The sequence below is a fragment of the Acanthisitta chloris genome, unplaced genomic scaffold, assembly GCF_000695815.1.
Source record: "Acanthisitta chloris isolate BGI_N310 unplaced genomic scaffold, ASM69581v1 scaffold5591, whole genome shotgun sequence".
NCBI classification, from domain to species: domain Eukaryota; kingdom Metazoa; phylum Chordata; class Aves; order Passeriformes; family Acanthisittidae; genus Acanthisitta; species Acanthisitta chloris.
Window position 1 is genome coordinate 84270 of NW_008656385.1, and position 12117 is coordinate 96386.

The 12117-nt window shown below is 45.6% G+C and overlaps 1 protein-coding gene across 1 annotated transcript; it reads left to right on the forward strand.

The window, feature by feature from the left end:
- Window positions 1-5693: 5693 nt before the first annotated feature.
- Window positions 5694-11555, forward strand: CST7 (cystatin F (leukocystatin)). The gene is made up of 4 exons (XM_009084304.1): window positions 5694-5769; window positions 10444-10616; window positions 10884-11000; window positions 11463-11555. The coding sequence occupies exons 1-4, from the start codon at window positions 5694-5696 to the stop codon at window positions 11553-11555; spliced, it is 459 nt and encodes a 152-aa protein (XP_009082552.1).
- Window positions 11556-12117: the final 562 nt, after the last annotated feature.

Consider the following 12117-nt stretch of genomic DNA (forward strand, 5'->3'; position numbering starts at 1 on the left):
AAAACATGCTACATCGTTTCCACAGGTCCCGTGCAGGCAGGGTGAATAATCACATTTGCAAGATATCTGGGAAGAGAAGTGCCAAATCACCTGATGCCACTCCTGCATCACATTCTTAGAGTACAAGAAAGGGCTTTCGGAGCCTCTGTCAGCCATTGCCTTAAGACAAGTTTAGGGGCAAGACACAATGAACCCACATTTGTGCTTGCATGTGTTCCCATGCAGATGCACCTGCATGCAAAATCCAAGCAGACCCTGTTTCCCATTTTTTTCCCCCCAGCATTACCCACCCCAGTTGAGCTCATATATCATCACACAACCTCCCTCCTCTGCCACTGTGTCAACTCCTTCCCTCTTTTCAAAGAAACAGTGGCTGACTTCCTCCAGGGTGACTGGGGGGAAGGAAAAGCAGCTGTAATCAGCAGCTGCAAGTGTTCACATCCCTGAACTAAACAGAGACGTGCTAACTACTTGTAATTGCCCATTGAGGTAGCTGGTGTCTAACAGAAAGAGTTCACAAGTTCATTTGGTGGGTGTCTTTCACGGACCTCTCGCACAGTAGAGTCTACTCCACGGCAAGGACCTCCATCTCTGCTGAAACTTGAGCATTTAGCAACATTGAGCATCTGCACTTTCCAATGTGATAACACTGATTTTACTAGGTCGGTCTCCAAACAGGACCAATGCTTCTGAGCATCTGGGCTCTTCAGATGGAGAGGGGAGGGATGGGACATTTGTTCATCTCAAAATTAATAGAACAGCCACAAGGTAAAATATGGAGGGGTCTTTACGTACACCCATCTCCTATAAATACTCCACAGCGCAATCTATAGGCAATCCTTGCACACCAGCTGACAGTGCTGCTGGTAGATAAACTAAATAATGCCACAGTTGTGCTCCTTGCCTCAGCCCAGTCAGTAATTTCTTTTTTGCTTCTCTCTTCTCCAGAAATGTATGGTAACCAGATTATCCTTGAGTTTTCCAGACTGCTTTCATATTTGATGGAAATTCAAAAGTTATTGCGGGTAGAAAAATAGATGCAACTGCATGAGTCTTGATCCCTCTGAAAAAAATCAAGATACTTCTGTAGTGGAGGCACAGGTGGGGTGTTGGTGAGTCACATAGCACCTGGCAGAAGAGACAAGAAAGTATAAGGAGACAAATTCCCTGGGTGAGGCCAACCCATCAATTTCTCCTATACATCTTATTGTTACCAAGTACACAGATGCATAATCCCAACTGCAGCCACAACTGCTGACTTTATGCTACATGTGCTCTGAACCTTTTCCTCTTTCTCTTGTAGCTCATCAAACTTGTTCAGCCACACACCTGCTCAGAAGGGTATAAAGTATCCTGTGATTTGTCCAGGTGACCCTGTACTGTAAAGCTATTCCTATATGAGCTGCATGGCTTTCCACTAACAAAAAGTTAGTTGGCAAGGTGTCCCTGCTGTAGGAAGGCAGAGGAGCAGCTGAGTCCTCATGTCAGTTCTTTATCCCAGTCCTTCTTCCTTGAACTATTGTTTCTCTGCACCTCAACATATTTTGGCATGTGCAAAGTGCAGGTCTCCAGTGTGGAAGAAGACATCATACTCAGCTCTTTCACCTTTCAGGCTTAAAGTCTCCTGTTGCTACTCTGCCAAAATAGCACATATTTTCCCATGTACTAGTCTACCAAAAGCTGAAATGTGGTGGATTCTCTATTCCAACTGAGTGACAAAAAAAGAATCCTCATGCTCAGATCCTTCACTAAAGCAAAGCCAACTAAATTAGCTGCCCTAGGGATCAGATGAAGGTCTGAAAATAAAAAAAAATATTTAAAGGAAAAAAAATCCCAACTATTGACATTGGTAAATATGTCTTAATTAAAACTTTGGAATGCACAATTCAAACACACTCCTGTCATCCTCCGAGTCTCTGCAAAAGTTAATGAGATTATTTTTTTTTACAGTCCTCCACCGATCTGTGAAGTACAAAAAGGGAGTCAGAACTGAAAATTGAATATTTTGGGTGCATGGCTAGATGCTGATTGCATTTACAGGAATTTAATTCAAACAGGATCCCTTCCAGATCCCACTGGCATTATTCCAGGAAGCCATGGTAGCAACTGCTGAGTTGTGCTGTGTGGCCAAAGGTCTGGCCCTAAATAACAGAAGCAAAAAGTGATGGTGAAGAAATCCACTTCATGCACCAAATGCCATGAAAATCAAACATCAGGTACTGTGGTTTTTGCTTCTTCACTTGAAAAGGAGGATGCAATTACATCCTTGATTTATGGATAATAGAAGTTAGGTGGTTTGTTTTTTTTTTAATCAAAGAAGTTCCCACATTCATACACTGTTTTCAAAGCCTCTAGTAACCCAGAAATGTGAGAGAGAATAAACAGACTCTGTAAATTCCCTTGATGAAAACAAAAGAGCAGACCTGGTATCTCAAGACTTGCAATAAACATACCTTACTCTCACAAAAACAGAGACAGGGGTTTTTTTCATATATGCAAGTCTTTTAAGACCTATTTAATCCAGTTTAATGCAGATAGGTCACAAGTTTGATTTAGGCTGGGTCAGGGATAGCTATTTGCTTAAAGCAAACTCTCTGTTTACCCTGGGATAATCAGTGAGTCTTTCCTTGCCCACTTACTCTCGTCCTCTCCCTGTTCAGGATGTCTGCTCACACAGGAACAGCCACACAGTGGGAAATTCAGTGAGTGATAACTATTCTATAGAGTGCCCCTCATGCCCTGTGCTGGTGTGGAGTAGGAGGCCTACACATACATTTCAGGGAGAGTGGGTGAAATTTGTATCAGTGACCCTGAGGGAGCTTCAATGATAAGAGCATCTGCCTCATTTTCTAGGGTTGGATGTCATGCAAGAGATCACTCTGCTCCACTCCTCCTCCAGGTGGATTTGGGGCACAGAGCAGTATCCCAGAAAAATGTTCAGAACCTAGTTAGAATGAGACATTGCAAAGGGACAACAGTCCCAGTCTCCAGTCACAGGTTTCTCCACTGCACAAAAATTTCCAAGGAACAATAACAAGTATATACATAATGTGAGCTTAGAGGAGTTTGCTATTTTTTGTCCATTATTGGGGAGAAGGAGTTCTTTTGGTGGGATTTTTGATGTCGTGTTGTCTGGGTTTTTTACGTAATAGTACCTAGCAAAATTAATGCTACTGGAGAAATTTCCACATCAAAATCATAAAAGGGGAACTAGAAAAAAGGAAAGCTGATATAGAAGAGTCGTAAATGATCAGCTTTATGGAAAAAAGGAGAGAGGGAAGAAGGCAGGAAAAATGTGTCCTCTGAAGACACATGCTACTTTCTTTAAATCACTGGTTGGTTTTATCATAGAATGGCTTGGGTTGGAAGGGACCCTAAAGATCATCTGGCTCCAAATCCCTGTCATGGGCAGGAACACCTTTCACTAGACCAGGTTGCTCAAAGTCCCATCCAACCTGACCTTGAACACTTCCAGGGATGGAGCATCCACAACTTCTCTGGGCAGCTTGCCCCAGTGTCTTACCACCCTCACAGTAAAGAATTTCTTCCTAACATCTAATCTAAACCTGCCTTCTGTCAGGTTAAAGCCGTTACTCCTTGTTCTGTCACCATATTCCCCTTGTCAAAACTCCCTCTCCAGCTCTCTCGAAGGCCACATTTAGGTACTGGAACGTGCTATAATGTCGCCCCGGAGCCTTCTCTTCTCCGTGCTGAACAGCCCCCATTCTCTCAGCCTGTCTTCACAGGAGAGGTGCTCCAGCCCTCTGAGTATCTCCGTGCTCTGCTCTGGACTTGCTCCAGCGCTCAGGTCAGAGGTGCCGCAGCGGCTGCTGCCCGGGATGCTCCGTGTGTGCCCGGGCCAGGCAGGCCGTGCATTACCGCCTGGTGCCGCAGCTCTGGCCACCTCCCCGCCCGCCCTGCCGCGGCTGGGCCCCGTCCCCACTCACACCAAACCCTCTCAAAGGGCTGCTAGTGGCGTCCCAAGCGCTTGTTTCCAACGAGGAAAGAAAGCGCTCCAGAAAGATCCCCACATATACCTCATGCTGGGTGCACTTCAACTCAAATCAAAATGCTGTGAGCACACCAGAAAGCAAAAGGAGATGAGATGGAGGTTCTGAAGGACCCGAACCCCTTTCTGGTGCATCATTGGCAGGGTGACAAACAAGCTCTTGCAACACACAGGAGATATGCTGGGATCTGGTGATGGGTCCCAGCCACCTCTTTCATGTATGTTAGAGGACTGGACTACAGGCTTAAAAAGACACTTCCCTAGAGCCTTTCAGTGAGGTAGGAACTGTGAAGTACAGCCCTTCAGGAGAAAGGGAGGGCTGACAAAACCCGTGCCATAGTTGTGCGACAGGCTACAGTGTGAGTTAATTTGTAAAAAATGATATATATAGTCCTGCTCATTTTGTCTTGATGTTTTCCACAGGCTTTGGCATCTGATTCAGCAGATTATGCAAGAAGGACTGATGATAAATGTGACACACCATGTTTGCCCTATTCTTTTTTGGTGGAACATTTCAACAGGGGGTTTACCTAATCTCTTCCTACCAGGACACACTAAGATTATTTTCCTTCAGTCTCTTATACACCACCCACACTGCCCTGCATTAGGACTTTCCCTCAGGCAGTAAGACATCTTTGCTCAGAAAAGAGCATAGTTCCTTGCTGGAGCAAGTGAAAGACAACCACCACCTTCCTGCTCACCTGAAGCAAATGCACACACATAGGCTGAGGTCTACCCCTCTCAGCCCTTTTAGTGAGACATCAGTTCATCTTCCAGTCCCCTGAATCTGGCAGATGGTTATTTCAGGTGCACCACAAGATCTAGCAACCAATCCCTTTCCCTGGTCTTTCAAACTCCTGAGCATGGGCCAACATTGCCTCAAGAGGACCTCTCTGGAAACCAAGTACTGACATAGGGGAATCTAACCTCAGAGCTGAAAAGCTCTGCAAGCCACAGAGAGCCAAAATACTCTTCTCCCCATGTTTCTCTTGCTTTCTGGAGAGTACTTAGGGAAAACCTCATCTCCTCTGAGTCTAATGCAGCCCTTTCCTGTAGCCATAACACCTTTTGTAAATGTAGGGCGCAATGTTCTCTTCTACCACCAAAACCAAAATCTTCTTCCTACTGGCTTTGCTCCTCACAGCCCCCTCGGGTAGGTACTCCTAAACTTCCTTGTCTCCCTCACCCAAATCCCACATCTCCACATCAGGTGAAGCAAGACACTGGACCCATCATCCAGCAGGCTTCTCCACACACAGATGCACATACACAAGCCAAGAGCTACATCCCCAGGGCTCACTGCCCATTTCTTAAGGATTAAGTTTCCCCATGAATCTTAAAACATATGACTGTTACTCCTCTCACCTCCACACCACTTACCAGTGTTATATCACACATATCTGCCCATGCTTTTTCACAACCCCTGAGGATCACAAAGCAGAAGTCCCTGTATGATGCAGGAGTGGTGTTGCTATCACCAAGCCAGAGCTTTGTGGCTGGGCTTCGATGTGGTCATCAGCAGGAGACAAAGTCTGCATCAGAGCTGTGATGACTCAGGGGGTTTCAAGGGTAATTTTTTTCTTTCCCTCCAGCCAATAAGAGCACTCACAGAGGCACATCTTCCCCGGCAGGAAGCAGAGCAGTCACTCCTCTGGCTGACAGGCTCCTCTTCTGAAGTGTGGAGATGGCAGTGAACTTTGGCTGCAGCTTCATCGCACTTTGCTGTTTAGCACTCTGGAGCTTCACCGGGACTTCGGGTGGTAAGAGTGGAAAGTAATTGCTGTTTTCCTTGTGGTTTAGGTCCTGTGAGTGCTGCTACATAATGCACTGGTAAATAACAGCCCTTCCCCGACTGCTGCCCATGCTGGCTCAGCCCTGCAGGGTTCAGACTGCAGCTGAAAGTCCAACTGCTTAAAATCCTTTCTCCTCTTACAGTGAGCCATGCTGTCCAGGGATATCATTTGGAGATTTTAAAGTCAACTTATGGTTTTAACTTATTTGTCAGTGTTTAAACTCTATGTGACCTTGATTATTAAATCTAAAGACTGTGGGTAACAACTTGACTGCTAAGTACAGATGGGCACTTGAGTGCCGATTAGCTGACTTTAATGAAACATTACTTCGTATAGTTTCTTTCTTTGCTGAGCAAGGAAATTCTCTTGATTGCAGCTGGCCTTAAATCTTTAGAATGGGAGCTGCAGACAGGAGTGGGTTTTTTGAAGGTTTTAGTTCTCCTTCAATTTTACTTTGGCTCCCATACACATAAAATACTGATGCATTCAGGGATGGTGTTTGGTTAGCCAGTAGCTTTTTGTTTCAGCTGTGGTTTCCTTTGAGGGTTGCAGAGGCATTGCAGGAACTCTGCCACATCTTAAACATTGAGTCTAGCCTTGCTTCTAGTAATAGGAGGGAGATTTTGAAAGCACCTGATGGAAAAAAAAATCAACTTGTTGCCTATCTGCTTTACTGTAGGCTGGGAGAGAGCATCCACAGGATTGCACTCTTATACTGCAGGAACAGGGTGAACAGGGTCCCCAAAGTATTCCTCAAGGAGGAAAACACAAGAGAGAGCCTCTCCAAGAACAGCCATCACTTGCTTAATAACACACAGTTGGTGTGTTAACTGTTAGAGCAAGGAAAGAGTCTAACCATACTGTCATCCAACAGAAGGAGCAGGAGGAGGGCCAGCTTTTCCTCTCTCTCTCTTCACATTTCCAAACCCAGAAGCAAGGATAGGGTCTGAAATATGAATGCTCTGGCAATAAGCATCTCCCAGTAGAGCAGCAAGGGTTGCTTGCCCAGTCTGGGCCTCCAAGTATTGCAGGTGCCTGGTCAAGCCGTACAGTGCCTCTGCTTCCACCTAGGCCTGGATGACAAGTGTTTCAGCAATGCTGGTATGCCTAGAGCCCTGCACTGCTAGCTAACCCTCTGAGCCATTCTGCCTTGCTCCTGGAGCAGGGCCATTGCCTTATACACATTCAGCTTTTTTAAGCAGTAGCAGTCAAGGGCCAAGCTGGGGATGAAAAGGACAGAAAAGGCTGCAGAGAGACTATCAGAACTACAGGTGCCTCACACCAGAGAGTTTTGGGGTTTCAAAAATATAGTAGTGCGAACACTATTCCAAAGAGTAAGTTATTTCAGACCAGAGTGTGTGCCATGCAGTGACCACCTGGAATGAGAATCAAAGTACATAAAGTAAACCAAATCCTAGCCTTAAGAAATCTGGATCACCAGAGGAAAACAGGGGGGTAAACTTCTCCCACAAGGGCTCAGTACATTTTATACCCACTTTGCTCTGGTATGAGTCATTCTCAACACCAAGTTGCAATGGGGGAAGGAGGTAAAATGCCAAGTACCCCTTGGTGAAAGCTGAGGGAAAAGTACACTAACCTATCACCTGCCTATAACACATGGTCCAGCTTGCTAGACCATAAGGTCACCTCTCCAGGCCTAGCCACATGTGACACTGCTGGATCTACCAGCCACTAGAGTCAGGAACAAGGGCACTTTGGACTCTGACTCTTGGTTTGAGTAATATGTGATAGTTTTCTTCCCATGCACACAATGCGACTTCAGCCAGTCTCACTCTGCCACCCTATGCCTATAAAAGATATCACCATGACTCAGGAGATGTTGAGGGCTCTCAAAAGCCACAAAAGGGCCTTGTGCAAAGATTGAAAACATCTGTGGTTATTTCCTCCTTTTACAAAGAACAGTAAGTATCTGCTGTCAACATCCCCACCACTGGCCACACCTGACTTTCCAACAGGCATGAGCACATAGATTCAAGTAAGGTCCTAGAGACCAGCAAGGAGAGCCCAGGCCACCAACCTGCTCTCAGCCTGGCAGACTGTCTCAGTTGCCAGGTGACCTCAGGAAAAAGCTGGTTCCTACAAGCTGTTGGGTTGGTATTGGTGGCACCAGAAAAAGCATGGCATTCCAAAAAAAATTATGAGCAAGACCCAAATTAAGGCCCTGCTATGCCTCAAGCTTCCTTTCTAACTTCAGGCAGGTCCTGAATGGCCCTCTTGAATTCCCTGTGGATCCCACTGCCCTAACTCCTAGGCAGAGTGCCTGTTCAGGACAAGACACCAAACAAATGCTTTGAAAATTCTTAACCATGAGCACTGGGTAAGAAGTGCTGCACGAGAAATACCTTCAGTCCAAGTCTGCATAGTCATGAGCTTCTGTAACTCTTGAATCCCACCCTTGCTGCAGTGGGAAAATGTAATCCCATAGAGAACAGTCCCAGGACAAGTGGATTCTGGACTGTTAGGTGGAAAAACTGCCAGATTGCCCAGCACTGGCTGCACACCCAGTCCCAACATAGATCAGAGACATGGGACAGGAAAGCTCATCACCTTCACACCAGACACAAAGCCATGTGCAGAACATCATCTCCTCTCAGACACATGGCCTGGGTCTCTCATGTCCCACCTACAAGAAAACATGGGGGTCACTGAGGTAGCTGGGGTATCAGACAGAAAGAGATTTGAATTATGGACATCCTTAGGTCAAAGAGGGATGTGGAATTGAGTCTCCCCTTTGCAGGTGAAGACTTAAATCCCTGAACGGTATTACAAGGGGGTGCAGCAATTAACACCTGCAGAGGAGGATGTGATCATGTAAGTGAGATGTACATAAGCAACCTGTAAGATGAATTTTTGCAACCTTCTATGCTGATGATGGCATGTAATGCTGGTTTGGTTTTTTTAAAATAGACTCTGGATCACCAAGTTGCCCCTGTCTTCTACTCTGATTTCTCGGTGCAAACTGGCTCTCATGCTCAGTCTATACTCTGTGTAACTGGCTGCGGGGGAGAGATTTATCTGTGAAAAAAAGCCAGAGGTGATAAAAAGTTTGACTTTCACAGAAGATTTAGGACAAGCTCTGTGTGCACTGTTGTGTGCACAAGCACACGCAGGCTCACTGCCTGCACACACACAGCATGAATTCTGAGGGTCACCTCCTGCACTGGCAGATCTTGGCATTAGCAGTGGGTGCACAGTACCTTGTGCATGTTGAGGATTTTTTCCTCTTCTTTTGTTTCAGAACCAGGAAAGTGGAGGGGAAGGCAAATGTAAAAGGGAAGGAAATAATGACAACAACTGTAAGCTGTAACCTTTTAAATTATTGGAAAATAAGCAGGGCATGGGGCAATAGCTACACAACCAAGTAAAAAAAAAAAACCAGTAGATGATTCTAGGATTTTATGAAGTGCTCTAACTTCAAAGGTCATGGGTTAACCCCCACACTCCCCAATTTCCATTTCCTACACACCTTGCTTCTCTACTTCATGACCATGATAATCATAGAATGGTTTGGGTTGGAAGGGACCTTAAAGATCATCTGGTTCCAATCCCCCTGCCATGGGCAAAGACACCTTCCACTAGACCATGTTGTTTAAAGCCCCATCCAACCCAGCCTTGAACACTACTAGGGATGGAGCATCCACAACTTCTCTTGGTGACATGTTCCAGTGTCTTACCACCCTTACGGTGATGAATTTCTTCCTAACATCCAATCTAAACCTGCCCTCCATCAGTTTAAAGCCATTCCCCCTGGTCAAAAACTCCCTCCAGCTCTCTTGTCCCCTCTCACCCCCCTTCAGGTACTGAAAGGCCACAATAAGGTCACCCCAGAGCATTCTCTTCTCAGGCTGAACAATTCCAATTCTTTCAGCCTTTCCTCACAGGAGAGGTGCTCCATCATTCTAAACATCTTCATGGCCCTCCTCTGGACTTGCTCCAACAGTTCTATGTCCTTCTTATGATGGAGGCCCCAGAGCTAGATGCAGTACTGCAGGTGGAGTCTTGACATTGACAGATGGTCCTTGACATCTGGATCAGGGCAACAGCACTTCAGCACCCAAAGCAGCCCATTCTACAGGACAGTAGGGAGCTATTCCAAGTTCTGCCCCAGGCCCCACCCAGCTGGACAACAGGGTCGCTCTCTTTTGTCAGCATGTAGAAAGAGGGCATCTTCCTCTCATCTTTATCACCACCTAAATCCTTCTAAAATAAAATGCCTTAAGGATGGAGTGGGTGGGAAAGACTTGTATCTCTGCTAGTTAAAGTATGCAAAGTAAGAGCAGCAGGGCTCTGCCTGCTAGTGATTGATATGTTCAAAGTTGGTCCTTCAATGAGCTGGAAGACATACCAGACACCTTTATAATAATACTCATGATACTCTGGCTTCTTTTAAGTCAGTTTGAGCTCTGCTTGCACTTCTGGCAACATCTCTTTATGTCACTTCATTCCACAGGATTGTTTCACCATTTCAAACATATAATGGAAAATTACTTTGTAATAGGTATGAGCAGAGTCCTTTTGAAGCTCAAATGCATTGGACAAGTATGAAGGCTTCAGGGGGCTGAAGCTCTCATCCTTTCAGGTGCTTGATGTGTTTTACACTCATGTTTGGTGTTGTTTCAGCTATGCATGTGCCACCACCTCATTCGACCGTGAAACCTGGCTCCCCTGTCCCCATGAACACCAACAACCCTGGTGTTCGCAAGGCAGCTCGCTTCGGGGTTTACAGATACAACAACAGTTCTAATGACCTCTTTCTGTTTAAGGAATCCCAGATAAACAAAGCAATGGTACAGGTAAGAAGAGCAGACTTCTAGTGGTCCTCCAAACCATTTTCTAATTGACCCTCTCACAGCACACCCAAGACATGGGAGCCCTGATCCTCATCAGGACTGCTATGCATGCCTAAAGATAAACAACACACAACCCTCTATCGCACTGCTACACAGGACGGCTCTGTGTGGGTGACACACAATTCACAGATGTAGCTCTTGATTCTTTGCCAAAACTTTGGCATCTCTTTCCCCTGCCCTTAATTTAAAGGAGGAAACTACTTTATCTAGATTGTCAGAGGGCTGAAATACATGCTCCATGTGGAAATTGAACGCACAGTGTGTGAGAAGAGGGAGCACTACAGCCTGGACAGCTGCAATTTCCAGAGGAAAAAAAACCTGCAACAGGTATGTATCCAACTCCTTTGGGGCACCCAGTAATTGCAGGTGATCCTTGACCATGTCTAGCTGTATAGTCACCTTCATACCAGTTCTGCTATATCCCCTTAGATGTACAAGTCTCTTCTCTGCAGAGCCAGCTGGGGTAAGGCAGGGTTATCACCTCTTATGCATCCAGGGCCAGCTCCTGTCTGCAAGGAGTTGAACCAGACACATCCACCTAACCCATATTCCTGGATAACTGGGCAAAAGTGTGCAGAAATAAGTAGGTGCTAAATAGAGATATTTTCTTGGCAGGGCAAATTCTTACATAAGCTTTCCCAATAGACATGATTACTTAGCAAACAGTGCTTTTCCTAGGATAAAGCGGGCAGGCACAAGGATGTTCTTTCCTGCCCCATCATGGACCACAATGCTGAGATCAACTAGCAGACACCTGAACTTTCTCTCCACTTCCCCTTTTATTTGCAGATGCTGAGATGCTATTTTGAGGTGTGGATAACACCCTGGTTACATAAAGTACATGTCCCTGTTGCTCTCTGTCACCAACACCTTTCCACATGAGAGCCTGACTTACAGAGGATCTACCACCACGAGTTTTTCCTTGCCTGGATTGCTGATGTCAATACTGTCGTAGGGAATGGCTGTACAGAACTGCCACAGAGCTTTTCTCTCAAAGCACGTGGGCTTTTTTTTCCTTGAGAAAGATGCTCAAAAGTGACAAAGATAAGATCTGCATTGACTGAATGTATTGCTATCCAGTTGTGTATCTGTTTTTCCAAAACTAAACTGCACATGAACACCTGTTGTCATTCATTTGCTAAAGAGCCATCCATGCTCTGACTGAATTTCCAAGCATGCCCAGGAAGCTCTGTTGCACCTGCTTTATTCTGTGATGAACCTTACTCACACATCCATGATGGAAACAAGTCTAAACCACAGCACATGTGACTACAACAGTGGGGTGGTTTGCCTGCGGATACATACACACAAGTTTAAAGAGTCTCCAGTGCAAGGGAAAAGGTTAGACATATCTGTCAGGAATGCAAGAGGTAGAGTTGTTCTTTTCTCAAGAGACGAGTATGGATAAGAATGTCTTGAAACACAGCCCAGAAATGACAGTCTA

What these genes read in the sequence shown, in the direction of transcription:
- CST7 (XM_009084304.1), top strand. Translation starts at nt 5,694, where the DNA reads ATGGCAGTGAACTTTGGCTGCAGCTTCATCGCACTTTGCTGTTTAGCA. An exon ending in TAAACAAAGCAATGGTACAG is followed by an intron (nt 10,617 to 10,883) that starts GTAAGAAGAGCA and finishes TACTTTATCTAG; the next exon opens with ATTGTCAGAGGGCTGAAATA. An exon ending in GGAAAAAAAACCTGCAACAG is followed by an intron (nt 11,001 to 11,462) that starts GTATGTATCCAA and finishes TTTTATTTGCAG; the next exon opens with ATGCTGAGATGCTATTTTGA.